This window comes from Sphaerodactylus townsendi, linkage group LG15, assembly GCF_021028975.2.
Source record: "Sphaerodactylus townsendi isolate TG3544 linkage group LG15, MPM_Stown_v2.3, whole genome shotgun sequence".
In the NCBI taxonomy this organism is placed as follows: Eukaryota; Metazoa; Chordata; class Lepidosauria; order Squamata; family Sphaerodactylidae; genus Sphaerodactylus; species Sphaerodactylus townsendi.
The window spans coordinates 4,196,218-4,223,193 of NC_059439.1; the positions used below are offsets into that span (position 1 = coordinate 4,196,218).

Here is a 26,976-nt window from a genome sequence, read left to right on the forward strand (position 1 = left end):
CTTGTTTTTGTGTCCTGTATTATTTTGGTTGATCTGTTGCAATAGGGAATGTGGTGATATAATGGTTTGGGTGAACTAAATATAGCTTCACAGGCACCCTTGCCAACCTTATAAAATGTGGACTTTGCAGAAAACGGGATGGTGAATTTCAAGGAATTTCTGAACCATGTAATTGAGAATGAGTGCTTCTCTGAACCTGCAGGTAAGTGAAACCTTTTTGCCTTCAGTCTCAAATTGGAGATGAAAGAGCAGTCTCATGAATCGTGCTAGTTTCACAAATTTACATGTCTGTAGTGTTTTTGCATTCTGACTTTCCTCTGAGGGGCTCAGAATTGTGCAGGAAGTTCTCTTATTTTATTTTCCCAGCTCTGTGAGGTAGGTTTGGCTGAGAAGGTATGACTGGCCCAAGACTAAATAATGGGTTTCTGGCTTGATGAGGATTTGCTGCTTACCAAACTTGTAAGCCTCATTTTGCATCTTGTCCTCTCAGACAGAACTAACATGGATCAGGCTTCCTTTCTCTAATTAAGGATATATGGCTACATCAGGTCTTTCTTTCTGGAACCATGTCCAGGATAAGTGATACTGCCAACCTCCAGGAGGTGCCCAGACATTTTCTAGAATTATAGGCCCTTTCCCCACTTGTTTAAGCCTCGCTACTACTCCAAGTAGGTGAAGCTGGGTCCCACTGCACTCCTTCTGCCAGGGGCGGCAACAGCAAGAAAGCCGCCTCGACGCTGCTTCTCAGCGCTGCAAGCATCCCTGGCGCTTGGTGAAAAACGGGCGCTCTTGGATGACCCCCCGCGACAGGCCGTGGGGTCGGGGACTTCTGACGCTACAAGGGATGCCAAGGCTGAGAGCAGCTGCGCATGGCACGGGCGCAGGAAAAGTGGGGAAAGGCCCATAGACTACAGAGATCAGCTCCTGGAAAAAGTGGCAGCCTTAGAGAATGGACTCTCTGGTATTATACCCTACTGAGAGCCCACCAAACCCTCCTGAAGGACTAGGACAAATAAAGTTCCTTGAATTAAGCAGGAACAGAGAAGCTGGGGAGTAATTGTCTGAGAATGTGAAGAGGAGAACCTGGTCATAATGTCATGTCTTGGGAGGGCAGGGGGGGCAGATGCCCCAGGCACCACTTTCAAATGTCACATGGGAGGCACACATTGGGCTGCTCCCTCCATCCCAGGGGCAAGGAGCAGCATTGGGCTCCATGCTGTGCCAATGCCACCTTCTCCTCTTGCACCTCCGCCCATCTCAGCCTCCACTTCCCACACCCCATATTTCTGCCACCTTGCTGCCCACCTCTCTCAGCCATCCACCTGCTGCCTCTTCCCCACCAACCAGTCTGAGCCTCGGCTGCAAGCCTGTGCCTTGTTCTTCTGCAATCTGCCTCTGCTGGCTGCCCACCTCTTCCCCAATCTCGGAGGCTTGGAGGAGAGACAAGTAGGCAGGCAGCTGCAGCAGAAGCCCGAGCAGAGGGAGCTGGTGCAGAGGGAGCGTGCATGGACTGGTGGGCAGCAGGCTCAGAGGCAACTTTTCCCTCTTGTTCTGAGCAGAGGAAAAGAACCACAGCTAGGGTGGGAGCTGGGGGCCTTCAAAGCCTTCAAATTTGAATTCGCCTTCAAATCCTGCTCCGTTCCTAAGCAAGCAGGCAAAATTGCTTTTCCAGGCATCCATATCTTGCCAAAAGAAGTCCAATGTTTGCTATGTCATTTTGATGTAGATTTGCAGAGTTGCAAAAAAGAATGCAAAGTCAGTTGCTGTTTTCAGAAAAAAAAAACTTTACTCAGTAGAAAGGGAGAAAAAGGTTATTTTGGGAGGAAAAACAAGAAACTGCTTTCTATTTATGATAACTGAGCTAGCTTACTCTAATCCATAGGTGTCAAACTCGCGGCCCTCCAGATGCTATGGACTACAGTTCCCATCATCCCCTGCCAGCATCATGCTGGCAGGGGATGATGAAAACTGTAGTCCATAACATCTGGAGGGCCGCGAGTTTGACACCTGTGCTCTAATCTCACATTACTCTAACAATGACAATCACTATTGCTATTGCTATATGCTGCTCCTGCTGCTATCTCCTACAAAAACATGAGGTAAGATCTCCAATAGCTAGTCAGTAGACTGGTGACAAACATTCTGACCTCACTAACTAATTAGCATGAACATTTAATTCTTTCATGTCTGAACTGTGCTTTTTTTTTAACTTACTGGTTGGGTGCTTTGTTTGAAGAATGAAAAGATTTCAGAGGGAAAAAAACTTTTTGTTTCCCTTCAAGTCTAAGTTGCACACACATCTTCGGCTTTTAAATCTGTGTGACTGTAGGATACCTTTGCCTGCTCCTTGCAATGTGATGGAAATTTAAATGCAGACAGCTTCATCTAGTGAGCCCTTGTCGGTTTCCCCATTCAGACAATAACTCGCTTGATGGGTTCAAGGATTTTATTGAAGACATGAGAAAGACAGCAGAAGACTGTTCTGGCGAATTGGCGCCAGAACAGTGGATAATATGATGGAGCAATTCCCAACCCCCCACATGTGAAGCAATACAGTAGAAACAGTCCAGCCTGAAATCTTGTCCCAGTGCAGAGCTTCAAGCCAGGGAAACAGATAAGCAGCACCTGCGAGCGCTAAAGCTCTCCCCGGCTATTCCCCGCTCCCAGCAATGGCATCCTGACAGCCCCCTCCCGCCGCTTGCCCTGGGTGCCCTCAGTGGCAAAGCTCCCCCCCCCCAAAAAAAACCTGGGCACTCTCTCCCTAATTCCACTTTAGGTCAGTCATGGGGGGGGGGGATTTCAGTGGTTGCCCGAGGCACAAATTTGTGGAGACACACCCCTGCCCAGCAAGGGGAGTTGGTACTGACAATCGCCAAGCATTCTAAGTCGTGGAAGAGAGTAACTTAGGTCTCATTAGCATTTTAAATTTCACACCCCTTCGAGAAGTTTAACTGTAACCACACTCACATATGTCACATGGGCAGGTATGTAAGAGGCAAACATGCAGAGATGTGTAAGAGGTAGACCAATAGCGATGTCAGTAACTATTTAATGAAAACATGATGTAATAGAATGTAGAAATATGGGACTCTGCATGGTTCCAGAGCTTCTGCTATTTGTGGTTGGAGCCTAGTTGGCAGCTGTCAAATAAACAATTAAACCTTATACCTTTGGCATGGTTTATTGCAGGTAATCTAGTGTCAAGCATAGCCCTGCTACCCAAAACTGTGGTACCATTGCCCTCCCTAGGTTCCACCTCCAAAACGTCAGCAAGTCTCCAACCAAAAGTTGGCAGCTATAGATAATATAGCTCAATATAGATAATATAGCTCAATTTTGATCATTGAGGAGAGTTGCATCCTTCCTCAGAGATCAGCAGTGGCATAGTGGTTAAGAGCAGGTGTACCCTAATCTGGAGGAACCGGGTTTGATTCCCCACTCTGCCGCTTGAGCTGTGGAGGCTTATCTGGGGAATTCAGATTAGCCTGTACACTCCAACGCATACCAGCTGGGTGACCTTGGGCTAGTCATAGTTCTTCTGAGCTATGTGTTTGTTGTGAGTGGGGAAGGGAAAGGAGTTTATAAGCCCCTTTGAGTCTCCTTATGGGAGAGAAAGGGGATATAAATCCAACTCTTTCTTCTTCTTCTTCTTCTTCTTCTTCTTCTTCTTCTTCTTCTCCTTCTCCTTCTCCTTCTCCTTCTCCTTCTCCTTCTCCTCCTCCTCCTCCTCCTCCTCCTCCTCCTCCTCCTCTTCTTCTTCTTCTAAAAAAATATGCTAACTATGACCAGAACTGTGTGATAAAGAAAATGCAGGATTCTGATCTCTGCATTTCCTGCATAGTGTTTGTGAAAATCAGAAGGCAATAGTGGAGTGGACTTAATGTTTTGCGACATGCCAGCTGTCCCTTGCAAGCTCCCCCCACACCCTGTAAGTCAATTGTGATTTGAAGAAGAAGAAGAGTGGGATACCTTTCTCTCGTGTAAGGAGACTCAAGGTGGCTTACAAGCTCCTTTCCCTTCCTCTCCCCACAACAGACACCTTGTGAGGTAGGTGGGGCTGAGAGAGCTCCGAGAAGCTGTGACTAGCCCAAGGTCACCCAGCAGGAATGTAGGAGTATGGAAATACACTGGCGGAGGAATGTAGGAGTACGGAGATTTATACACATTTATAATAGAGCATATTAGTATTCCTTGTAGAAAGGACCTTTCGTACTAGTCCATTATGCCGCCATTCTAATCCCTTAATTTGGGCACAAATTGAATGCAAACCAGAGGCAAAAGTTGACCCACAAATTCACTTTCCACTTTGCAGCCATTCTTCATGCCTATGGTGTCCTCAGCAAAGTGCAAGATGATAAAATCGAGATTTCTGAACTGGTTGAAGCCTTGGGGGCCATCGATATCACGCTAACCAATGAGGACATGAGGGAGGCGCTGGCCCATGTGGCAGTGGACAGTAAGAAAAACTAACGGAGCAAACTAAAATGTGCAGAAATTGCCCATGGAACAAGACTTTCAGGACTGCATGACTTTTTTCACATTTGTATCGCACCCTGGCTCCCCACTCCGCCTCTGTGTATTACAAAGCAAAGATTTGGTGTAACTGTAATACGATGAAAGTCCATTAAGCTAACTGGAACTCGGATGTGTATCTGGTCTTGTACAAGCTTCAAGTTGTACAATTTCAAATCATTGCCATTCATATAAACTATTTATATTTTGGAAACACAAACGTATGAAATTTATGTTCAACTAGCCTTGAAGCTTGTACAAGACCAGATACGCATCCGAGTTCCAGCTAGCTTCGTGGACTTTCATCGTATTACACCAGATCTTTGCTTTGTATCACACAGGATTTTTATCTCTCTTTTTTTGTAGGCCAGGTCAAAACACATCTTTTCATCAGCTTTTTAATGGAGAACTATTTTGTGAATAGTTTTGTTGCTTATGTCCAATGGCTTTTTCTTAATGTTGCGATGCTAATTATAAGAACCTTCAGCAGGGTTTTGAAGAGGTGGCATATCATAAAATATCATTAAAATATCCTGGGTCTATTTTATCCCGGGCTGTCCATCCACATGGCTGCCTGCTTTTTGAAGCAATCCATTGAAAACAGAAAGGAAATATTGCAGCTTGTTTTTGCACGACCCTGGGACGTTCTGAGTTTACTTCAGAAGCATAACTGAGCATGCCCAGTGTCTCACATTTTGATTGGCTGTTGTTTTTGAGTGGCAGCTGCAAGCATCTCTCAGCATGCTTTGTGTCCTGCATTCTGATTGGCTGTTGTTTTTTGAGGGGCAGCTTGAATGAACATCAGGTGGGGAGATCAGGTGACTGGGCGGGAAAAATGAACCAGTCCTGCTACTGGTTGGTTTTTGCACGGTAGCAGACACAAGCAGGGTCATACTGGGATTTTTTAAAAGAACCTCCAAACTGGCAATTTTTTAAAATCCCAGGGCAAGGGAAATATCATGGGGCAACACCAGGGCAGGTCTGCTTTAGCACTGAGAACCATATGGAATTCTCAGCTGCACAGGGATATTTTCCTTGCTCAAGCCAGAATATTTTGACCGTGCAGAAACAGCCCAGGTTCAAGTCAAGAGGCACTCATGCAAACAGCAGGGGCTGGACTGCTATACAATAGAGAAGTTCACATCTGGAAATATAAAACCTTTTGAACTATGACAGTGGTGACTGTCATCAATTTTAATCCACCACCATATTCTCTAAACCGTTTAAACAGCCGAACCTCCTGGCCTAACCTCCTAACCTCCTTCAGAGCCCAGCTCCTTTTGCTTCGACTGCTTTCTCACTGCCCTCTTCTCTGCTGGTCTTGCAGGTGATGGAAAGGTGGCTCTCAAGAAATTCATGAGTGGATTGTCTACCACCCGGCGATTTTCAAAACTCGCAGGCAAGTCAACAGTGTAGTACTTCCACCCAACCAGAGGTGTGCTTCATGGTTTGTTGTGAATCTTCCCTATGCAAAGCATCATTGTGTTATATCTCCCCTTTGCAGATATAGAAGAAGCTATAGAAGCAATGAAACAGATCAAGCAAGATAAGATGAATGCGAAACAGATGAAGTCCATCATGTCTAAGATGGGCATCCACTTGTCACCATCAGAGATCCAGCAAACATTGAAGAATGTTCCTAAGAATTGTAAGATTTCTTGGTGGAATTGGCCTCGGACAAACAACTTCAATATGCCAAAACTAGCAGCGGGTTAAAATGTACCTATCAAATCAGAAATCAGAGAGGTTCAGCACTCAGTTATTATTTTTAATGGCTACAAGCTATTAAAGATCAATCAGCCAACACACTGAGGAACTAAAGGCAAAATTTAGTTGGAGAGGATGCAAGTATCCCCTAGATTAACTTTGAAGGTTGTTTTGTTTTGCATGGTGGGTATGTTAATATAACAATGAAAATAGTATTCCATATCAACTCTTCCAAACAGTGAAGATGAAAAAGCACTGGGAATAGTGTCTTTGTAATGTTTGCAATATACAAGCAAAATATGAACATATACAAGTACTCCTGCAGCAGGTAGCAAATCTTCAGAGAAAGAAAACATGCTTCCCACTGTGCTTTACCTCCCCCTACCCCCCAGAATCTTCTCTCATTCTCTTGCAATTTTAAATTGAGTTTATATTTATACTCCACCTTTGTCTCCTGTATACTGGCTCTCTCAACTGTTTTTAGCTCTCTCTTTACCTCCCCGCTTGGCTGAACTTGTTTCATCTTCTCCAAGTTCTTGTGGCTATCACATTTCAAAAGCCAGAGGGACAGTTGGTAATTTCTATCAGGAGAACCCCCTAACCTGGGTAGCCCAGGCTAGCCTTGACCTCGTCGGATCTCAGAAGTTACGCAGTGGCAGCCCTGGTTTGTTCTTGAATGGGAGGCCACCAATGAAGTCCAGGGTTGCTTCATATAGGCAGGCAATGGCAAATCACCCCTGTTTACCTCTTGGTTTGAAAATCCTGTGGGCTGCAACATGATGGCAAAAAAAAAAGAGATGGATGTCTTTCATTAGTTCCCTTGATGAAACTTCAACCAATCATCTTGAACTATTAGCCAACAATCCATCTAAGAAATCCTGCATTAAGTAGACAGTTGGACTAGATGGCCTGTATGACCCCTTCCAACTCAATGATTCTATGATTCTAAATAATTACGTAGTTGAGGCCCATAGCACTAATTAAATATAGACTAAGAGGTAGCAAAAGGGAGTTGAACAGAGTTGAACAGAGAGCAAAAAATGTACTGTATGGGGGGGTTGATCCTTAAAACTTACTGTGAGTGTGTTTGAGGCCTTGTTTGTGTTTTGAGGGCTTGAAAGGGCTTTTGTTTGTGCAGGGGGGTTTCTTTGTTTTTGGCCTCATGCTTGCCTCAGGCTTCTGAGAGGTGGGGCTTCTGGTGAGTCATCAGCTCTATTTAACTGCCACCCACTTCTTTTGAGCAATCTCTGGGAGGCAGCAGTGCGTACCTAGAAGTGCATGCAGTTTTATCAATAAGAAACAATCTTTCAGGGGAGAGTAGAAGGTAAATTAGAGACTTGATTGGGGTAGAAGCTTTAGCCACTAGGTCTCAATCCCTGGAGCTCAGTGAACAAGGGCTTTGGCTAAAGAGGCAAGGCTTACATTCATCTTTGAGCAATCTCTAAAAGGCAGTGGCACATGCCATAATCTTTTAGAGGCAGCAGAAGGGAGCAGAGCAGAGAGCAAAAGGTGAGCTCTCCTTTTTTGCGGGGTTGTCCTTAAATCTTTAAATGCAAGTCTTTAACTGTGTGAGTGTGTTTTTGAGGTCTTGTAGTTGTGTTTTTAGAAGGCTTGTATGTGTGTGTTTTAGGGTTTGGGAGGGCTTTTGTTTGTGTGGGGGTTGTTTTTGGCCATGTGCTTGCCTCAGGTTTCTGAGAGGCAGGGCTTCAGGTGAGTGATCAGCTCTAGTTAACTGCCATCCTGTTCTTTTGAGCAATCTCTGAGAGGCAGTGGTGCATACCGTAATCTCTGACAGGCAGCCCAAGGGAGCAGAACAGACAGCAAAAGGTGAGCTCTGTTTTGGGGGGAGTTGTCCTGAAATCAGTCATAACCAATCTTTTGGGAGAGAGTAGAAGGTAAATTGGAGGCTTGATTGGGAGCAGAGGCTTCAGCCACATGGTCTCAGACCTTGGAGCTCAGCGAGCAGGAGCTTGACTGACAGGCTGGCTAACACTCATTTTGTGGAAGCGTTTAATGGGGAAACTTTTTGAAAGGGAGGCCTATTTAAGACCACTGTTTAAGACCAATAAATATCAGGGGGTTGCTTCAGTCATCTGCAGCTGCCATGGTATGCTTGTTTTTCTGCCAGAGGGTGTAGGTAGCTTTACCTGCAGCAAGTGGAAGTTGGTTACTCTCCTGGAAGAGAAGGTCCAGGAGCTTGAGGTGCAAGTATCCTCTCTTCAGCCCATTAAGAAGAATGGGGGTTCCCTAAACAGAGCAAAGCAAATGGTACTGGGTGGAGAACACACTGAGGAGTTTTCTGAGGAGGAGGGCAGCTCTCAAACACAGGAGGTGGGCATTTGGAGGAATGTGACCGATAGAAGTTGAGGGAGCATTTGGTGACCTTGAAGCTACAGAATAGATTTGAAGTTCTCTCCCTTGTCAGTGAGGATAAGGAACAGGCACAAGAGCAACAGAGTAAGGCCTTGGAGAATGTGCAAGTGATAGAAGGTTCAGCCAATAGAGTGGCTCCTGCAGTGAACCAACAATGATTACCTGGTTAATGGGGTGACCTGGTTAATAGACTTTTCTAGGAATGAACGATAGGTATCATTCACTAAATTTGAATGTTGTTGTTGTTTACAATATTCAGAAAAGAACCATTATTCACATTTATTCAACAAGCCTCCTTGGTTTCTTGCCACTTCTTTTCCAATTAAAAGCAGACTGATTCCTTGATTGCAGATGATGGGACAGCTAGTCTGAAAAACTTCATGTCTGAATTGACCAAGACTTACAGGTCTTCCCAAGCTGAAAGTAAGTGGAAAGAGGATAGGTTGGGGCTATAAGTCATCCTGCTTCATGTGAATACATCTTTAGGTCTCACTGGTCCTTTCCACACAGCAGAAATACAATGCCCTGCAGATGTTTTAAAAAGATCCATTTTAGATTTTTGTATTCCCACAGCACAGAGAACACAAGCATTGCCAGCTAAAACTGTCGGCTGACGGTGCTGTGGTTAATGTCAGAGTTGCGCCCACCACTTTGTGTGCTGCAATTCCGGCATTTGGTGAAGGTTTTCCACGGAGGTTTCTTCTGCTTGCAGCATCTGCTCACAATGTCCATGTAAAAAGCAAATGAATAAAGTTTGTTTTGCCTTGCAATCCTACTCACCTGTCGTTTCTTCTTTTTTGTTTTGAGAGGTATGTGAAGCTACAATGATACAAATATGCACATATTGCAGCTTTTCTAATCACAACGTTGTAGTTTCACAGACATACCTCTCAAAATGAAAAAAGGAAAAATGACAAGTGAGCCAAATAAATTTTATTCATCTACTTTTTACACAGAAGTAATGTGCAGATGAGCTGCAAGCAGAAGAAACCTCCATGGAAAACCTTCATGGAGAATCAGCTGCAGCACACAAAATGGTGAGTGCAAATAATGAAAATAAAAGTAAGAGGTTTGGGCAGGACAAGTAAAGCATTTCCTGCCTGCTTTTGTTTGCTTAGCAGGCAGGAAACATCTTCAGCCCAGTTTGGGAGAGAAGGATTACTAGCAGTTTTTTTTAAAAAAAAAAAAACCAGATTGAGAGCATTCTGCTTTATTGCCTTTAGAAGACATTTTGGAAGAGAGAGCTGTGTGAACCTCTTCCCCAAAACAGTTTTTAAAATGTTCTCAAGATATTTTGTTTCTGCTGTGCAGAAAAGATCACTTTCCATCTGTGTGAAGATGTGCCCCAGCACAACTGGAGGTCTATGTACCCAGCATGTACCAAGCATTTATGGTTCCTTAAGAAATACAGCAGGCTTAGAGCCGCAAACAAATCCTCCCAACTTGAACTGCCTTGCAAAATGTGGATTGCTGCTCTCCTAAATCTGAACCTCACAGAGTTCCCAATTATATACAGATGGGTGGTAACTTAATAATGAAGGAAGGAGCCCCTGTGAAGTTGGCAGGGTAATTTATTCTGAAGTAGTGCAGACTGGTGTCACAACTGCAAACTTGATCAGTGAAGGAATTGATACTTCAAAAGCAGAATTCTCATGTATTGAGGGCAAGCACAGGAAAGCTGGTGACTTATATCGTCAGAAATGAGTGTGTTAAAACAGACAAAGCATTATATCCCCCATCACAAATATGTCAGGCCCACAACCCCCTCTACTGCTTCACACTCACACACATTCCTCAGTTGGTGCCAACTGAGATGAAAACAATGCAGCTTCCACCACCACCCTCTGCAGCTTCAGAGATATGAGCAGCCGGGTACAGGGAAACATTCAAGGGCGTGCTTAAGCAGTAAGCATTCAGTAGACAGAGATATGGCAGTAAGGATTTAGTAGACAAAAATATGGCAGGACCCACACTAAGACACTAGAGCATGACAACTGGGTAGGATCTGTCTGAACAAAATGTCTGTGATAGACAGTTACAGTGGTTGTTGATAGTTCTGTCAAGGCAGCAACACAGAAACTATAGAGGACTGAAGTCTGCATGAATTATTCTGACCCCACCATAGATCGTTTGTGCCCCATTTTGTGTCCCATAATACCTCCTTCCACTTCAAAATTGGAAATGTCTACATTTCAGAACTGGAGCATGAAGTACTTGTCACATTTTGTGGGGTGTCTATCATTGTTACTAATACAAAGAAGGCTCTATGCACTGCGCAAAAAGCTAGTATGGCAAAGAGGTTAGTGTTGGCCTAGGTTTACTGAATTCCAATTTCAGATCCCTACTCTGATCTGGAACTCACTGGGATTAGCCTAGCATACCTCACAGAATTGCTTTGAAAATAAAAACTAGGGAGTGTGGGACAGTAAGTTTGCTTCCCTGTGTATTTTGGAGGAAAGACAGGATAAAAATAAATAATAATTATGAAAAAAGAATCTTGATTTAACTGTGCACACCATCATGTCAAGATTAATCAAAAGACTGGGGAAAGTTCACAGCAGAGAAGTAGAGAAAAAGCCCAGCTCAGGAAATGTAAAAATCTCATCCCTGGTTTGCCTATGTGACATCTGATCCTTTGGGTCTGTCTTTCTTCTAAACTTAACTTAGAGCAAGTCTTGAGTTACAAAAGGGATTTCAACAGTCTGATAATTAAAAGGGTTCAAATATTTTCAGGTTCTCATTTTGCTTTTCCTCTTGCCATAACTAAGGGGACAGAGTTGCTGTCAAAAACTTGGACACCATTCTGGAAGGCATGGACCTCAGCTTAAGTCAAGAAGAGATGGAGCAGGCTCTGAAGCTCATTACAGTGGATGGTGAGAATTTAGGGCTAATAGTTTTGAGGTTTTAAAGCCTGGGGAAAGGAGGGACACAGGGAATGGGACAGGGACATGCATTTGTAAACCCTGTTTAGGTTCTAAACTGAAAACTAAAGAAGGCACTCTGGGAGGGCAGAGGAACCTCAGACAGGACATGCCTGAAGTCCATCAAGATGACTTGATGGACCAATGGCTCAAACAATAAATACTTGACTTGGTGTGAGCGTGACCGTCAAATGAAACTTCCTGTTCAACCTGTCTCTCTCAATTGCACCACTGCCTTGGCCTCAAAACACCCAGAAAGATTTAGAACACACCCTTGGATTCCCACCAAGTACCACCTGACCTTTGCTTTTCTGCACTGGGACCTAATAGATGCTGGAAACCACTGGAGAGATTGTAGAAGTAATGGTCTTTGCTCAGCTGTTTTCCATTCTTAGGTCAAGCTGGAGCAAGTGGAAGAGGAACAACATCAGCCAAAAATTGGGTCTGGAGTCACCAGAGGCCATAAGCAGACCTTATTTCTGAAGGCTTTCATGACTGGAATCAACTGGCTGTTGTGGGTTTTTCAGGCTATGTGACTGTGGTCTGGTAGTTTTTGTTCCTAGCTTTTCACCCGCGTCTATGCCTCTCATCTTCAGAGGCATTTCACTGTGTGAGACACACATCTTGCCATCATGCCTCTGAAAATGCTAGCCATAAATGTGGACAAAACATTGGGAACAAAAACTACCAGACCACAACCACACAGCCTGGAAAACCCACAACAGCAAGACCTTATTTCCTTGGAGCAAAGAAGCTAGCGTCTCTTTCTTGCTTCCCTGCTTCCTCTCAAATCTTTCCCTGTTCTTTCCCCACCTTCCTGTTCCTAATTAAGCCCTTGCTTGTGAGTAAAAACTCCTGAGCAGACTGTTCCTTGCTAAATGTCACAGAGCTGGTTTTCTGCTTCTTCTCTCATCTAGGATTGGTTCCTGGATGAACACAGTGACCTACTTCACCCATGGCTGTGTTTGCTCCTTCTCAGGCTCCTGTCTCTATTCCCTTCCTCCTGCATAGACCCATTCCTGCATCACAGCCCTGAGGACAGTGGAGATTCCCCTGGCCATTCACACCTCTTCATCTTAAAACTTCAGAGCTACCACTTTTTCTCTTTTCAAGATTCCCCCTTTATTTATTTATTTTCTAATTCTGGGTCTTAATATGGGTGCTTCCACATTGAGGTTTTCTGTTTCAGCTTGCAAATTGAAGCACCCCTTTTTAGCATTCACATGATGCCATGCTCCAATCTAATGACATTTGTACTCTGTCAAGGGATGGGTTGCATCTCACAGCTGTAGGGAGGAACATTTTTGCTAGGGGGCTTACAAACCTCATCAGGAGGGCTTTAAACTGAGTTATATGGGGGAGGAAGGGAGACAATATTCAAGGGGTAACAAATACTGGACAATGAATCCTTGCAATGTAGATCCAGCCTGTGTTTACTTTTAAATGACTCCACAATTGCACTGGGGTGGTTGCCACTGGCCATGAAAAAAATGTCCTGTCCCTTTAATAGATGTTTAATATTCTGAAATGGGCAGTTGAAATTTTATTTGGCATGATGCTGAATAACACTGGATAATTGCTGCAGGTCAGATTGGTATTAAAGGGAAAGCTAGAGGAGCAAGATGACAATGCTAATTAGCACCCTTACCTTTTGTTGTCACTCCACATTTTTGCTTCCTCACAGAGGATGGGACAGTAAACTTGAATTCACTCATCAAGACTGTAAAGTGCTTGAAACAGCTGTCCAGTGCTGCAGGTATGTGGAAATTCAGGTGCAAAAAAGGTGCAATGAATGTATACTGCTAAGTTTGCCTACCTAACCAGCATGATTCAGGTGCTTGGAGAAAAATGTCCTGTTCCTTTAATGGGGGCTTCATGTGTGAAAGTAGGCCACTGATGTTTTCCATGAGGACAACTAACATAATTGGGGGAGGGGGGAAGGAGGAGGAAGAGGAAGAGGAAGAGGAAGAAGAGTTGTATTTACATTCCCCCTTGTACTCTTACAATCTCCTTTCCCTTCCTCCCTCACAACAAACACGCTGTGAGGTTGGTGGGGCTGAGAGAGCTCCAAAGAACTGTGACTAGCCCAAGATCAGCCAGCTGGCATGTGTTGGAGTTCACAGTCTAATCTAGTTCGCCAGATAAGCTTCCATAGCTCAACTGGCAAAGCGGGGAATCAAACCATGTTCTCCAGATTAGAGTGCACCTGCTCTTAACCACTACACCACGCTGGCTCTCATCATATCCTATTACTTCTCTGGAAACCATTGGAGAGGCTACAGAAGTAATCAGACCAGACATTTTTCTCCAGACAATTGTGAACCTTACTATGAACATTAGTCTTGCTTTTCTTGTTGTTCTGAGAATTGGCTGAAACTGGAGCTGGGCCCCAATGCCAAGCATATCCCTGCAAAACATAATTTGCAAGAGTTGTTATATTTTCACATCACTTGAACAGTTATGGGTAAAAACGTAGTGTCCTGAGGAACTTCTACTCCAACAAGGCCAGTTCAACACATCTTGCTATGTCAGACATCTTTCCCTACCCATCTAAGAAGCATTTTGCAGCCTGTCTTGGGATGCCTTCTCCTCCGCCACCTCCCCCTGGTATTGACTTGTTTGACAGACCCTATGAATCTAGTAGCCACCGCATGGGCCTGGGAGGAGACAAGACACAAGCCATTCTCATCACTTCCTTCCAAGTGTTGCCTTCAGCTGAATGGTGGGGCTCCAAGCAGCAATTTTTGGGGGTTGGGAGTGAACCAGCCCTGTACTGCAGCCATGATCAGGGGATTGTTGCATTTCCCTCTTGAGTAGTTAGCTGTCCTCTTTTAATGACATTCTCTGTTCAGTGTCAAGTGCTTCTTGGAAGTTAAGCTACAGAGATCACATCTCCTGCTAATTAATTTCTCCTCCACTTTATAATATCTGCTTTCTTGCCAATTCCCCACCTCATTCCCATCTAGGAGACCAAGGAAGTTCCATTGCTGTGGAAGATGTAAATTCCTTTCTATCCAGCATGGGGATCTACCTAACCAGAGAGGAACTTGAAGAGGCACTGGAGCAGATGAGTGTGGATGGTGAGCAAGAGAAAACTTTCTGATATTTTGGTCTTCCAGATTCCCCCCACCCCCCACCCCCCAAAAAAACACACGTTGTCGTGGTTGTAGTTCAACCACACTATCAAGAGATAAGCCATTTTAGAGGAATGTTTCAGTTAAGTTCACTGTTCTCTGAAACTCTGCAGGGATTAGCAGCCGCCACCGCCACCCTGAACAAATCTACATTTTTTGAAGGTGTAGAAGTTCAAAATGATGTTTCCCATATATTATATACATATTATTATATATCCATATATAGTCAACAATTCTTTTAAATGGTAGAATAAATTATGTTGACCTACATGAACTGTCAGTGAATAATTACTCTTTTTAAAAAGTAAAGATTGTCCCCTGCGCAAGCACCAGGTCATTATTGACCCAATAATGTCACATCACAATGTATGCTAGACAGACTATGTATGTGAGGTGGTTTGCCATGGCCTTCACCAGCCATCTACCCTTTACCACCAGCAAGCTGGGTACTCATTTTACTGACCCTGGAAGAATGGAAGGCTGAGTCAATCTTGAAACATCCCGTAGAAAGATATGTGTGGTCAGTAGTGGTGCAGCAGAAGTGTGCGTTTCCACAGTAGAAAATAGTCCCGAAGGACTATAAGCAGGCAGCAAGTAACCAGTGAGGGGGAGGAGGTGGTCCCAGCTTGGTGTTTATAGCAGTGAGAGGGGAGAGTGGGGAGGCTGTGGCCGAGCACAGCTTGGTGGTTTGGGCCTGGGAAGCATTCTACAAGGAAGAAGGTCCAGGAAGTGACATGGGCAGATGAATTCACAATTCTACTGAAATCCTTCAGTGGGAGAGGGTATATTTGAAACTGACTTCCATCAGAACTGAACTCAGGTTGTGAGCAGAGCTTTTGCTGTGGCTGACCATTCTGCGCCACAAGACTCTCTGGGCCTTTCCCCACTCACCTTAAGCCCCGCGCTACTCTCCGAAGGTAGCGCGGGGTCCCCCGGCACTCCCCACGGCAGGGGCGGCAACAGCGCAGCCGCCCCGACGCTGCCGCTGTCGCGCCCCCTCAGCGCGTGGCATCCCTGGCACTCTTTTAAACGGCACCTTGTGATGACCCCACGCAGAGCGCAGGGTCATTGGGACGCCCGGGCACACCCCAGGGATGCATTGCGCGCTGGCATAGGGGGAATTAAGGTAAGTGGGGAAAGGGCCTCTAATTATATGATTTTATCTATCTATAATGTTTGGACAGCCCTTTCCTCACAAACCTTTAAAAACATTTTCAGACAGGAAATGAAATGTTTAAACCATTTTGCAAACAGTCTGCAAACAGTTTAGGTGACTTGTGCAGAAAGGGTCCCTACCTCTCTGCACACATAAAAACTTCACCCAAGGAGAAAGTTTTTTGGCCAGGCTTTTCTTGGACATTTTTTTAGACACAGCAAACATAATACACATGGGAAACACCAAACACATCTCACATTCCTTCACAGCCTGATAAAATACAGCCCCAAAAAAGCTTTATCTGGTAATCAATAGGAGTATAGTGTCAAGATCGAGGGATGTAATTGTATCTCTCTAGTCTGCATTGGTTAGACCTCACGCAGAATATTGTATACAGTTCTGATTCAAGAAGGATATTGACAAGCTGGAACAGGTCCAGAGGAGGGCAACAAAAATGGTAAAAGGTCTGGAGTCCTTGCCCTACAAAGAGAGCTTTGGGGAGCTGGGGATGTTTAGTCTGGAGAAGCAAAGGTTAAGAGGGGACATGATAGCCATGTTTAGATGTTTGAAGGGATGTCATGTTGGTGAGGGAGCAAGCTTGTTTTCTGCTGCTCCAAAGACTAGGACCAGGAGTAATGGATTCAAGGTGCAGGAAAAGAGATTTCACCTAAACATTAGGAAGAACTTCCTGTCTATTAGGGCTGTTCGGAATTCACTGCCTTGGAGAGTGGTGGAGTCTCCTTTTTTGGAGGTTTTTAAACAGAGGCTGAATAAGCATATGTCGGGAGTGCTTTGATTGTGTGTTCCTGCATTGCAGGGGGTTAAATTTGATTGCCCTTATGGTCTCTTCCAACTCTATGATTCTGTGATTCTAATTTTAAGCTGTGATCTGCCCTGAGGGGAAAGGGTGGGATACAAATCCAATTAATTAATTAAATAAATATGCTTCTAGAAGCCAGTGGCATGGGGGGGGGGGGCAAATGGTACCCAGGCCCCGCCCCCCACTTACCTTACTTCAGGTGGCTGGTCTTTTCAGTCGGCTGAAAAAGCAGCCTGGCTGGTTTGAGAACCGGCCTTGAAGAAGTGACGATGGAAAGAAATTGCATCATGTTCTTGAAAATGTTGATTTTATTATTTGTTCTATACTTGTTAATATCAATTATTGTCACTTTTTATACTTTGTAACAATCATTTGATTTTAACATACTTTTGTATTAATTTCATTGAAGTTTAATAAAAAAAATTAAAAATAGGATGGTCAGCTTTTGTCTTTCAAGATTTGGAAGTGGAGCCTGGAGGGGAGGGACCATAATGTAGGGTTGTAAAATACCTTCATATTTTAAGGGTGGAGCCTGGTGAAGTTTGTGGAGAGGAGGAGCGTCATAGAGACCACCTTCTAAAGCAGCCATTTTCTCCACGTGACCTGATTTCTGTTTCCTGGAGATCAGTTGTAATAGTGGGACATCTTCATGTCATAAAATCCTCCACTACCACCCCGCCAATCTAGCCATTTTCTCCCAGATAACTGTTGGGTAAAAATATGTGTGCTAAACAGAGTAAAATAATCACAGATACCGCTGTTAGATTATAATAAAGTTTACTAAGAAAATTTGGGAGGAGTGCATGGATAGAAAACAATAAACAGTCCTCTCTCTCTGCTGAGCTACATGTTGCTTCTAGACAGTACCAAGCATGACTGAGAAGAACAAAGAGGGAAAGTCACTTTTACCACTTCCTCTCAGCAAGTCTATGTGACTTGTTTCACATCCTCTATGACAATATATTGATCAGCCAATGAAAATCATTAAACCACCTCATTAATGCAGGTAACTAACTACTCAAGGTCCCATTGGTTAAGCTGCTCTGTTTACCCATGAAAAGCATGCTTAACTCTTTCACTACTGAAGAGCTGACATACACCAACAACCCTTCTTAAGTATCAGCCACTGAAGTCATGAAGATTCAGTCTCTTGCATAGGTTTTTGACCTTTCCTCTGGTCAGCAGCTAGGTGAGTATGTCAGCAACCATCTCTTCTGAAGGACAGTACTGGAGATCAATTAATTCTTCCTACACATATCTCTCACCGAATAATACTTGACAAAACATGCTTGATGTTTTCACTGTTTGGCCAATCACCTACTGCAGCTGTTCCCCACCCTTGCCCCACTCTGCCGTGAAAAGCTGCACCAGAAGTGCTCTTGCTTTCCCCTTGGAAAAGCATGTGTGGGGCAAGAGGAAGTGCATCAGGACAAAAGTTTTTGCCCCAATGCACTTCTGGTCCCACTGTGGGTCACAGCACCAATGGGTAATCATCCTTTGATAAAGCAAAGCGTGACTGGTTGTTGTCAAACAATGGGCGTTTCCCCACTCTCCCCTATCCCCCCTATGCCGCGCGCTGCTCTCAGCGTGCGGCATCCCTGGTGCGCGCCCGGGCGTCCCCACGACCCCGCGCTCATCAAAAGGCGCAGTTTTCTCCAGTGCCAGGGATGCCGCACGCTGAGGGGGCGTGACAGCGGCAGCTTCAGGGTGGCTGCACTGTCGCCGCCCCTTGAAGAGAGTAGCACGCGGCTTAAGGTAAGTGGGGAAAGGCCCAATGTTATTGGTTTAGGTTCATCTATGCCAAAGTCCTTTAGTATGATCCACCTAAGCTCACTGCATTCATTTGCAGCAGATATCTATTCAGCCTCAGTTGTTGTTGGTTAGCTTGTGATTTATTTTTTATTACTACTTCAGCTGATCAGACTGTCTCCATAGAATAGGTGTAGCTAGTTTTGTCTTCAGTCCATGTACCCAACCAATTGTGGGTTGTCATAAGATGAGATCTTTAGTTTCAAATCAGCTTTGTATGATGTATCCAGACAACCTCTTTACAGCTTTCCTATCATGGTGACTGGATGAATTAATCTTTCTGCTCAAGATTCCAACAGCAGCAGGAATTCCAGGCCCTGTCGCTGTCCTCAGGCACAGAAGTCTGTCAGTGACAGTTACCTTTCTGTTTTGTTGATTGTTCTCAAGAAATGTACCATCCTCAAGTTTGAGGAAGGCTGGTTCAAGGGGAGTGTTTAAACCTATAGACTCGACATGGCCCACAATTCTGTGTTTCTGGTTCAAGAGAAAACATCCATCTTTGGAAGATCTTTCAGTTTGTATTCCAAGATGATGGTTCTTGCTTCCCAACTGTTTCACTTCCAATATGTAGTTCCAGCCTTGAGCAATTCCCTTTGAATCATTTTTGCTTGACAGCACAACAATAAATCATCCTCCAAAGTCAGCACATATTGGTATTGGCTGTCCTTCTTTCTCTTGTTCCTCTTTTCCTTGTTAGAAACTTTGATATTGTAGGAGTATCACTCAGTGTTGTGGCAGAATGTTTAGGCCTTGAGGCCTTGTCATTGAGGAATGCTGTTCTGATATCCACATGTCCAACATACATCTCTTTCGATGCTTCTAAACTCAAAAGAGCTATGTGGAGGTGTGCTTGGCTACAGGAGCAACATTTTCAGACAAGTCCATTGCAGTTTTGTCTCCGTTATCTGCAGGCAGTTCAGTTGTTTCTTCCCCACTTGAGGGTTCATGTACATGTTGCACATGTGCAGAAAAGGAAAATCTCTTTGATTGTATTCCCTTATCCCATGTCTTCTTAGCACTCTCTTCTCTGGCCAAGCCTCTCCTGCCTCCTCTTCTGATTGGAGGGTCTTACATTGAACAACATTAAGAACATAAGAACATAAGAACAAGCCAGCTGGATCAGACCAAAGTCCATCTAGTCCAGCTCTCTGCTACTCGCAGTGGCCCACCAGGTGCCTTTGAGAACTCACATGCAGGATGTGAAAGCAATGGCCTTCTGCGGCTGTTGCTCCCGATCACCTGGACTGTAAAGGCATTTGCAATCTCAGATCAAGGAGGATCAAGATTGATAGCCATAAATCGACTTCTCCTCCATAAATCTGTCCAAGCCCCTTTTAAAGCTATCCAGGTTAGTGGCCATCACCACCTCCTGTGGCAGCATATTCGAAACACCAATCACACGTTGCGTGAAGAAGTGTTTCCTTTTATTAGTCCTAATTCTTCCCCCCAGCATTTTCAATGAATGCCCCCTGGTTCTAGTATTGTGAGAAAGAGAGAGAAATTTCTCTCTGTCAACATTTTCTACCCCATGCATAATTTTGTAGACTTCAATCATATCCCCCCTCAGCCGCCTCCTCTCCAAACTAAAGAGTCCCAAACGCTGCAGCCTCTCCTCATAGGGAAGGTGTTCCCAGTCCCTCAATCATCCTTGTTGCCCTTCTCTGCACTTTTTTTTCTATCTCCTCAATATCCTTTTTTGGAGATGCGCGTGACCAAGAACTGGACACAGTTACTCCAAGTGCGGTCGCATACCACTGATTTATATAAGGGCATGACAATCTTTGCAGTTTGATTCTCAATTTAACTTTTCCTAATGATCCCCAGCATAGAGTTTGCCTTTTTCACAGCTACGTTATGCATTGAGTTGATATTCCCATGGAACTATCAACTTAAGACGCTTTTAAATCCTCTCTTTCTTCTTCCTTGGTCTTGTGACTCGATAGCCCTGGACCCCTGTATGGCGTTATTGTGTATGTGAAGTTTTGGATTTTTTGCCCCTATGTGCATCACTTTGCATTTTGCTACATTGAACTGCATTTGCCACTTCTGGAGCCCACTTACCTAATAATTTATCAAGGTCCCGCTTGGAGCTCTCAAGAATCCCTTTGTGGTTCCTCACCAATCCGCCCTACATAATTTTGGTATCATCTGCAAACTTGGCCACCACGCTTACCCACCCCTACTTCCAGGTCATTTATGAATAGGTTAAAGAGCACTGGTCCCAAACGGATCAGCTTGGGGGACAATTCACCTCCCGACATCTCCATTGTGAGAACTTCCTCTCATTTACACCCACTCTTTGTTTCCCTGTTTCTCAACCAGTTTTTTAATCCATAGGAGGGACTTCCCCTCTCTTATTCCTTCATTGCTGAGTTTTTCTCAACAGTCTCTGGTGAGGGAACTTTTGTCAAAAAGCCTTTTGGACAATCCAAGTAGACGAAATGTCCACTGGTTCCCCCTTATCCACATGCCTGTTTACACCCCTCAAAGAACTTCTAGTAAGTTTGTAAGACAGGGATTTGCCTCTGCAAAAAAGCCATGCTGACTCTTTTCTCAGCAGGTCTTGCTTTTCTACATGTTTTATAATTTTATCTTTAATGAAAGTAGATTCACCACTGTTTACCAGGAACAGATGTCAAACTGACTGGCCTGTAATTTCGAGGTCCACTCTGGATCCCTTTCTTAAAGATTGGTGTGTTTATTGACCATCTTCCAGTCTTCAGGGGATGGAGCCTGATTTCAGGGGATAAGTTGCATATTAAAGTGAATTGAAGATCAACAATTTGTGGCAGGAAGCTCTTTAAGAACTCTTGGGTGAATGCAATCTGGGCCAAGGGATTTGGGTAACATTTAGGTTATCAATGGCTGCCAGAACTTCTTCCTTGTCTACCACTATCTTAAGCTAAGTTCCACCGGTTACGCCTCTAAAGAAGCTTGGTTCGGGTGCAGGAATTTTCCCTCACCTCCTCTTGGGTGAAGACAGATGCAAAGAATTCATTCAGCTTCTCTGCAATCTCCACCACCATCTTTTAGCACAACCTTTGTTCCTTTGATAAATCTAACGGACCTACCGGCTTCCCTTGCACAGCTTCCTGCTTTTGATGTGCTTGAAGAACTGTTTGTTTGCTGGTCTTGATGATGTTAGCAACCATGCGTTCCCTCATAATCCTTTTTTTGCCTCACCTTACAGCTAACTTGCTTCTCTTTTGCCACCATTTGTGTTCCCTCTCATATTCTTCATCAGCCAAACTGGACTTCCATTTTCTAAAAGACATTTTGTTTTTTCTGATAATTTCCTCAACCTCTACTTGTTAACCATGGTTGGCTTTTCTTTTGGACTGAGTGCTACCTTGTTTTCCCAACCTGTGGAATACATTTCCAACTGAGCTTTTATTACTGTGTGTTTAAATAACCTCCAAGCATCCTGGACGGTTTTGACTCTCTTGATTTTCCCTTTCAGCTTCCTGCGCACTATCCCCCTCATCTTTGAGAAATTTCCCTTTCTGAAGTGAATGTAACTACATTAGTAGTTGCCGCTTGTTCGCTTGTCTTTGAGATACTGGATCTGACAGCATTGTGGTGGCTGTTCCCTATCGACTCCAACAACACTGACTTCCTGCACCAGGTCCTGGGTCCCACATAGAATTAGATCTGGGATGCCCTCTCCCCTGGTTTGGTTCCACAATATCTGCTCTAAGCCACAGTCATTTAGCATATCCAGGAATGCTCTCTCCTTACTATGACCTGAACATGCATTTTTCCAGTTTATATGGGGATAGTTAAAATCACCCATTACCACTACATTTTTGTTTTTGTTGGCCTCTCTAATTTCTTTTTCCATCTCAGAATCCTCTTGTGCACTTTGGTCAGGGGGATGATAATATATTCCTAATATTAAACTGTCCTTCACACCTGGTATTGATATCCACAGTGATTCTGTAGGGGAACCAGCTCCCCTTGCATTGTCTATTTTATGTGATACTATGCTCTCTTTGATGTAAAGGGCAACTCCATTCCTGGCATTCCTGGCAGGTAGTAATCCAGCCATATCAATAAAAGAGATTCCTCCAGCTTCATGGCTGGTCTGCACTGTGGACTCAACTTGGGAGCAAGGAGGGAGCTGTCTTCTGGCTAGGGCCTTCAAAGGGGACAGAGCTGTTGCTGGAAGTCTGGGAAGAGGCAGCCATCTTGGCCACATGATATCCCACAGAGCTGGCACAGTCTTCTAGGTAACAGGAACTCTGTGAAGTCTGTAATATTCTAAACTTAAGGGCCGGCCTTGTATTGTAGTGACTGATACAGCATGTATAAAGGGAGGGACAGAGGAATTGCATTTATCTCTCGTTTCTTTCAAATCCCTAAATCTGATGGTGTGCTGCAAGTATGCTCATAAACATTTTCTTTTTTTAGTAAATATTCTTTAACATTGAATGCTAGTAGAAGTTCTCTGTACCACATAGACCTCCTCTGAAGATGCCAGCCACAGATGCAGGTGAAACGTCAGGAGAGAATGCTGCTAGAACACGGCCATACAGCCCGGAAACCACACAGCACCCCAGTGATTCTGGCTGTGAAAGCCTTCGACAATACATGAAAACCTATGGAGCTTTATGGAGCTTGTTTTTTACAGCAACCCCATAAGAATTGAATCTCTCATGCACCTCATCCTTGGATCTGATAAATATAGATGGGCTGCCAACTTCCATAAAAGTCAGAACATATTTGTTTCCTCCAATTGGACTAAAAGGGCCAATTTGATCTGAATGCACCTGCTGTAACAACTCCTCATTGTGCGCAGTCTGATTTCTTTTGTAGCTAGGTGCAGCGTCCTTTGCTTTGATCTATATTTCTCAGCAATCCTTCATCTGATTATATTCATCTGATTGCAGTCTTCAGTGCCAGATTGAAGATTTCCGTGGCTCAACCTCACATGCCAGGCGTGCACATATTTGGAATGAGAGCATTCCACTTGCTTTGCCTTACTGATTAACCAAAATTAATCAGTAAACAACTTCATTAATGCAGGTAGCTAACTACTCAAGGCCCTGCTTTCTTCCAGCAACAGTAACTGGTCTCTGTTGTCTGGAGAATCAGTTGTAATTTCAAATCTACAGGCCCCACCTGGAGATTGGCCTGTAGGGTCAGGTTGTACTCCCATTGGCCTACTCATGCTTAAATTTGGAGCTCTTCTTTGGTCTACCTTTCAAAAGTCAGCAGTAGACCTGCCAGACTGAACATCTAGTTCGCCCTTCAAAGATCTGGAGATAGAAAAAGGAAATGCTGCCCAAGAGGCCATACAGACAATTTGCCTCTGAGGAGTGTACGGATTGTGAGTCCTTGGTGTAAGGACTAAACCTCCTTCCCAAGGCTTACTTCTCAGTGAAGCGGAGAGGGGGTGGCCTTCTGGTTTGATGTCAAGACTTGATGGTTTGGTCTTGCCACGAGTTTCCAGGGAAAGCAGGAGATGTGGCATCTGAGGGAGATCTGTCTGCCTAATTTCATTTTTATTGTGTGCCCGTCTTTGCTTTGCTTTGCTGCTTGCTTGTGTTACGGTGAGCTTGGGAAACAGGGACTTTAAAAAATTGTTATCTGAATCATATGCACAGGGCGCGGGGAGAGCAAGGCTGAGAAGAGCTGTTGCCTGGTGTTGCAGGGGAAGGAGGAGGAGTTGATGTATTTTTACAGGGGATATTTCAAGCCTAAACTTCAGGCTTAATAAAGCCTATTCTAGTAGGGTAATTCCTTTGATACTCTAATCAATAAATGGAATTCCTTGTTCACTGAATGTGTTTCATTGGGAGATCAACAGAACATTGCACTGGAGCACTCCAACCTGATGCCACTCACTAATCAGAAAAGGGTACCTCTACTGGCTTTTCAGGGGAGACTTCACAGGAAGTTGAAAGAATTTGGGTTCTCCCTGCTTGGTGGGTTGGAGCCATTTTCTTTAGGCCCAGGCCTGGTGCTAAGTCTCTTATAGGATTCTGTAGCTTCTACCAACTCTGTGATTAAACAGTTTCCATGCCTTTGCAATGCTGCTTTTGTGCAAAGCCAACAGGAAACAATACATATGTGAAGACCTGTCAATTTCTGCTTATGAGCTCTACATTTTTGCTGTCTGTTTAATTTATTGCCATTTTGTCTTTGCAGAAAATGGAAAAGTGAACATGAACAATCTGATGAATAGTGTGCTCCGAACCCGTACAGAATCCCATAGTGAAAGTAAGTGGGTTCATATCAGCTGTGTAAGAAGTTGTTCAGAACATCTGGCAGCACTTGGGATGGGAATGGAATCTGTGCCTCGTGGGCAAATCAACAATGAAGAAGTTCATATGAAAGGAAATGAGATAAATTGCCAAGATACATGTGTTGTGTTTCTGCAAAAACACTGATGTTGCACAACTGCTGGCCCTCTTGCCTTCATCTAATTTTCTTGGTCACATGAACCAAAAGGGGTGGGGGGAAACCATTTTTAAAAGTAAAGCTGATCTTCTTTTTCACCTGAAATGAATTCTTATCTGCTGAGAGTGGCTAGGGCCTAGGCAAAGAGATATTATTTGCAGCGTCAGACTAATTCTTCCTGACTGATCTCAGGGAAAATGATTTCAGCCGAAGACTTGAGTTCCACTCTAGCCAAGATGGGCATCCATCTTACAGAACAGGAGATGGAGGAGGTTTTGAAACACGTCCCCCGTGATGGTGAGTAGTGAAGAAGAGTTCTTTGAATTAAATTTGGAGGGTAGTGGAATGTAAAAATCCCCCATACGCTTTCAGGAAGGAAATTGACACAATGGCCCTTTCCCCACTCACTGTTTGCTGCGCGCTACTCTCGCCGAGTAGCGTGGGGTCCAATTGCACTCCCCACTACAGGGGCGGCTACAACGCAGCCGCCCCAACTCTGCTGCTCTTGCGCCCCCTCAGCGCGGGTCATTCTGGCGCTGCTCAAAACGGTGCCTTTTGATGACCCCGCGCAGGGCGCGGGGCAGTGGGGAAGCCTGGGGAACACAACCCTCGTGCTAAAAAGGTCCTGGACGTCATTTTAATGGACGAAATGGACGTCATTTTAAAAGTGGGGAAACGGCCTTTGATGTCTGTTCTAAGGCTACAGTTAATATGCAGTTGGTGAATATGGGACTTTGTATGGTGAGAAATAAAGTGTTTTGGAAGTCAGTTTGCCCCTCATTGGCATACAGTGGATCATGATTACTAGCGTACTTAGGGTGGGGTGCAGGGGAGCGGATGCCCTGGGGGCACCAGGCAGCCCTGATCCCCCAACCCCAGAGTGAGTGAACTCATCTTCCAAAGCAGCTGTCTGGCCTCTGTCAGTCCTCAGCATGCTGCACTGCCCTCTGCCTCTCCTTCCTTCCAGCCCTTTCTGAGGCTCAGTTGCTGGTGCCCTGTCAAAGAGGCCAGCCTTCCTCACTGGAGTGCCTGTTGGTGAGCCTCCATGGCCAGTATGGGGTTGCAGGTGCCACAGTGCAAGCAAAGCTCATATGCCAGAGCTGTCATCATCATGATTGTCAGACTGTAGAAGGGCCCATGGATGAGCTGCACCTTGAAGAACACAAATCAGTTCCAGGGCAAACTGAATAAGTTCCTGCTTTCGCTTGACAGTGTGTCCTGCTGGAGGAAAGGAGACAGGGGGCTGGGCTGGGCTGGGCTGGGCTGGGCTGGGCTGGGCTGGGCTGGGCTGGGCTGGGCTGGGCTGGGCTGGGCTGGGCTGGGCTGGGCTGGGCTGGGCTGGGCTGGGCTGGGCTGGGCTGGGCTGGGCTGGGCTGGGCTGCCTCCATCTATCATCAGGTAGCCTAGAGAGGGAGTATTTGCAGTGAAAAAGCAGAGGGGGGGGCTGCAAACCAATAAGGGTGATGGGCCCCTATTATAGTGGTGCCTAATGATTCATTGTGAGTGAATTCCTGGTGTAGGCTCGCAGGGGTGGCCAAGCTATGGTGCTCCAGATGTTCATGGACTACAATTCCCACCAGCCCAATTGGTCATGCTGGCAGGGGCTGATGGGAATTGTAGTCCATGAACATCTGGAATGCCATAGCTTGGCCACCCCTGTGGGATTAGAGTGTTTGTGGGATTAGAGAGGTTTGAATCCCCACTCCGACCTTCGCCTAGTCACACATTTTCAGCCTTACCTTACAGCATTGTTGGAAGGATAAAATAAAGGTGAGGAAAATGATGTAGGCAGCTATGAATGCCCATAGGGAAGATAGGCCAACTAAATTAAGAAAATGCATTCAAAATTTTTGTACAGAATGGTTCATTTAAAGATAATATCTTTAAAAACCACATTCTTGCAGAGACAAAGCTATAAGGGGACAGGGGGTGCGCTGCGCCACGGGCAAAAGCCTGGGGGTGGAAAATCACCACTCCTCCTTCCCCCCATGGCGCCCCCCCCAGCACCCCCTACCCCCACTCACGCCGCCTCCCCCTTCCCCCTAGTTCAGCCTTAAAAAATTCAGGAACTACATTACCCAAAAGACCTTGTGAGCCCCAAAGTCTCCTGGGAAGTGTAGTTTACACCAGGATGCTTTTTCA

General features: G+C 44.9%; 1 protein-coding gene across 1 annotated transcript in view; it reads left to right on the forward strand.

Moving 5' to 3' along the window:
- Positions 1-26,928, forward strand: part of EFCAB13 (EF-hand calcium binding domain 13) — a 49,417-nt gene extending 22,489 nt beyond the window's left edge. The window contains exons 11-22 of the mRNA XM_048517650.1: positions 131-202; positions 4,313-4,456; positions 5,840-5,911; positions 6,017-6,160; positions 8,944-9,015; positions 11,361-11,465; positions 13,198-13,269; positions 14,480-14,593; positions 24,583-24,654; positions 25,027-25,131; positions 25,802-25,869; positions 26,881-26,928. Of these exons, the coding sequence (XP_048373607.1) occupies positions 131-202; positions 4,313-4,456; positions 5,840-5,911; positions 6,017-6,160; positions 8,944-9,015; positions 11,361-11,465; positions 13,198-13,269; positions 14,480-14,593; positions 24,583-24,654; positions 25,027-25,131; positions 25,802-25,869; positions 26,881-26,928 (1,088 nt within the window). The remainder of the gene's footprint in view (positions 1-130; positions 203-4,312; positions 4,457-5,839; positions 5,912-6,016; positions 6,161-8,943; positions 9,016-11,360; positions 11,466-13,197; positions 13,270-14,479; positions 14,594-24,582; positions 24,655-25,026; positions 25,132-25,801; positions 25,870-26,880) is intronic.
- Positions 26,929-26,976: the final 48 nt, after the last annotated feature.